Source organism: Propithecus coquereli, unplaced genomic scaffold (genome assembly GCF_000956105.1).
Source record: "Propithecus coquereli isolate 6110/MARCELLA unplaced genomic scaffold, Pcoq_1.0 Scaffold66, whole genome shotgun sequence".
Lineage (NCBI taxonomy): Eukaryota > Metazoa > Chordata > Mammalia > Primates > Indriidae > Propithecus > Propithecus coquereli.
Window position 1 is genome coordinate 3075086 of NW_012152618.1, and position 3669 is coordinate 3078754.

General features: G+C 48.0%; 1 protein-coding gene across 1 annotated transcript in view; it reads left to right on the plus strand.

The window, feature by feature from the left end:
• The first annotated feature begins 433 nt into the window (after positions 1 to 433).
• ERO1LB (ERO1-like beta (S. cerevisiae)) overlaps positions 434 to 3669 on the plus strand; it is a 91347-nt gene continuing 88111 nt past the window's right edge. The window contains exon 1 of the mRNA XM_012660156.1: positions 434 to 787. Within this exon, the coding sequence (XP_012515610.1) occupies positions 689 to 787 (99 nt within the window). The 5' untranslated portion in view covers positions 434 to 688. The remainder of the gene's footprint in view (positions 788 to 3669) is intronic.

The following is a 3669-nucleotide window of genomic DNA, read 5'->3' on the forward strand; positions in this document are numbered from 1 at the left end:
TACAGGTAAGTGAATGAGACAAAGCAAAGGCTTCAGGTCGAAAGTCAAAGATGCCTCATCACTGGTTCCTAACTTGCGTTCGTACTGGGCGAAATCCTGGAGCCTGGAGGCTGAGGTGTCCCGGAGCCACAGCGCGCTCCGGGACCGCAGCGGTCACCGCAGAGAGGCTCCTCGTTTCCTGGGCAACCGCCCAGGGAGCGGCGACAGCCGGCCAGGTCGGGGAAGAGGGCGCCCTGTTACCCCGACCGCCCGCACCTCCTGGTGTTTTGGAGGCCCGCGTGGTCCCGCCTCATTGGCCGCCGAGGGCCCCGGGGAGGCGGAGCGGCCTCCTCTGTTGTAGTTCCCGGGATTGCTCGGCCGCTGGCTCCGCCTTCCGGCCGCGGCGCCCAGGCAGCCGCCCGGGACCACAACTCCCACAAGGCCCCGGGCTCGAGGGCGTGGCCGAGGAGCCGAGGAGGTCGGGGGCGGGGCCGTCTGGGGGATGAAGCGGGGGCGCTCGGCTTTCCGGCTTCACTTGCAGCTGCCGGGCGTCAGGGAGAGAGTTCGCCTGCCTCCCGACCAGCGTGCAGACCTCTGACCCTGGAGTCACTTGGCCGGCGGGAACCGTCCCCTTGGGTCGTCGCCTGGGCCGCCCGCCGTCCCCCGGCCCCGAGGGGCCCGGCCGGCCGCTGCTGTAGAAGAGGTCAGCATGAGCCAGGGGGTCCGCCGGGACGGCGGGCAGGGGGCGGCGGCCGCGGTGCAGCTGCTGGTCACGCTGAGCTTCCTCCTGAGCGTTGTCGAGGCCCAGGTAAGCCCGAGTGATGGCGGGCGGGGAACCCCCGGCCGAACGCCCGTGGCAGCTGCGAACCGGCAGCGGCTGTGGCGCGAAGAGGGCCGGGCCGGGCTGGTCCTGAGGTGATTTCTGACGAGCGGAAAACCGGCGTTAGGGGGGCAGAGACCTGACGGTCGGTCAACTGCAGGAAACGTCTGCGAACTGCCTGCGGTGTGCGGGGACGGCGACACTCCGGGGTAATGGCAGTCACGAGAGGAAGATGGTGACGGTCCCGGGAGCCGTTTTCGTTTTTCTAATGTTGTAAGCGGCTGGGAGTGTGGCGGGAGAGGGGACCGGGCTGCAACCCTCGGCAGTCTTGCGAAGAGAGCGCTGGTAGAAAGGGTGACGTCCTTCCCCTCAAGAGTTAACGACGGAGGGGAGGCTGAGAATAGGTGGCATTCTTAACAGACCCCCGAGACCCCGCCAAAGCCGAGTGGGTTGAGTGGGGGACAAGACTTAACTTCCTTGAACTTTCGGATTTAGAGATTCCTGGGCTTTTCCCCTTGCTCCGGCGTCTTCCCTTGCTCCAGACCGCTTTATTCTTCCCCAGCTGCGCTACGCCTGCGAAGTGGCTTCGCCCGGTGGCAGAACCGGGGGTCTGAGTCTGGATAGAGCCAGAGCTTCCATCAGTTGTGAGGTGCTGGCTGGAGAGTTTCGGGGTGTCTTTGTGAAGCGAATATTACAGAAGTGTTTTCAATATGCTGGAAATCCGAGGGTTAGCTGACCGGAGCCTTTTGCCTTAAGAGAGGTGTTTGCTTCTTTTTTATTAAATAGAATCTGAGAATTTGAACAGGTTGCCAGGTGCTGCTGTGTCGTGTCTGCACCTGCTGCAAAGTGGCAGCACTGTTGAGACACACACACACGTGTCTCAGGTGGGCTGATAATGAGGGGAGATGTCATTTGAAGCAATTAATGCTCATCTAAGAAAAATTGAAGGCAGCTGTGAAGGTAACCGCGTAAACATGTTTTCTTGAATTTATTGAGACACTTTTTTCATGGTTTTATGGTGCCCCACACTAGATCCCGAAAGGCCTGAATATTCCATTTGTAACCATGTTTGAATATTTTTAAATGAATGATTTCATAAAAATAAAAGAGGAAAACGTTTGATACTGGAGAACATATTAAAATGCAGATTTTTCTGGCCCTACCTCCAGATGTACTGATTGAGTGCATCTGGAAAGTGACCCAGGAGTCAGCATTTTAAACAAGCCTTGAAAGTCAGTGACTGTAATGCCGTTATCCTCGGGACTGCTCTTGGACCCCACTTGGATAACACTGAAATAAATAGTGGAAATCTGGGCAGACTTGCAAAAAGTAAATTGTCTAAATTATCTTTGGCAAAATTATTTTCTAATTACTAGTTGGGTGTTTGTTTTTGAGTGGAATTTACATTTAGATATTTTTCTAAAATGGGATTTCTCATTTTCCTTTTTTCTTTTTATGTAGCATATATTAATTGTATACTTTATCACCAGTCTAGAAGGTTAATTTTAGATTTCTTCATCTACCGCTAATTATGTGTTATTAATGTTTTATAATTACATCTGTACTTTTAATTTCATTATATTCAAATGAATATATATAGTTGAACAGTTAAAGACTTGTGCATATTCCAAGTAGCATTGTGCCAGTCTTCAAAAGTGAATATATTTGGTTTTTGTTTTCAGTGGTACTTTCTGCTATAGTGTTTATCATTTTTTAGATAGTGCTTTAATCTGCAACATGTGTAAATATAAAGTATCTCATTTTATTTGATACATCTCTTAGAAGTGGGATCATTGAGGTAATTGTTCAGAAAGCTTAAATGACTTGTTAAGTTAAACTGGAGACTTAATATGGCTGCCTTCTGGTCTATAGGGTGTGATAGCATATTTGCTTCTCTATAGTATGGCAAAGCAGAAGGATACCAGGAAAAGCAAAAGTGGAACTCAGCCAGTTCTTTCACTTCTTACATATGATAAATTGGTAGAAAAAAAACAGTAAAGAGAAAGGGGAGAATTAGAATTTTGGGAAAATATCTCTATTCACAATAAATCAAAGTCATTTAAGACAGGTGTTTTGAATATATCTTCTTGCAATAAAAGCAGGAAAATATTTTTGAGCACATAAAGTGATAAGCATTTCTATGTCTCATGCCCCATTTTCTTATGAATGAAATGCAACTATGCTTTGTAGTTTGGTGAAGTGCTAGGAACTAAAGGCATAGTGCTTACAAATGATATAACAATCTTCCTGTAAAAAGTAATTTTAATCAGATATATATTAAATTCTTCTAAATGCATTTGTGAGGTGGCATGAAATCAAGGAATACACAGATCCCCCCAACAAATGAAAAGCCAGAAACTTAGGACTCCAATAGTGCTGTACCAGTCCATTACTGAAGACCTTAAGCTTCTGCTTTAACACCTGCATGGGATGGAGTGGGCAAAAAATAACACCTATCTCTGTCCAATGGGGAAACTAATAGATGTTACCATAAAGCCTGAACTCCAAATAGCTACACCCTCAATGTGAGGGTCAGTGGGATATGAATCCCACTATGAGTAAGGGGAATGTAAAGAAACTTGCTAGGAGAGGGAGGAAAAAAAAAAACTCCCTTGGGAGTTTGTAACCATGAGCCAGCCCTTACACAGGTTTGCAAGCCAAATTCATGCTACTCGTGCTGGGAAAATTTAATTTATAGCAGTTCCAGATTTGTATGCCCCAGGTTACTGGTAAAAGCAGATATCCATTTCCTCTGGAGGAATTTATTTTTAAGTCAAACCGTAAAGAATTCTCAAATATAAAGTGCCAAAAACAATAAACAGCTAGCAGTAAAAAATCACAAAGCACACAAGGAAACAGGGCACCATGAA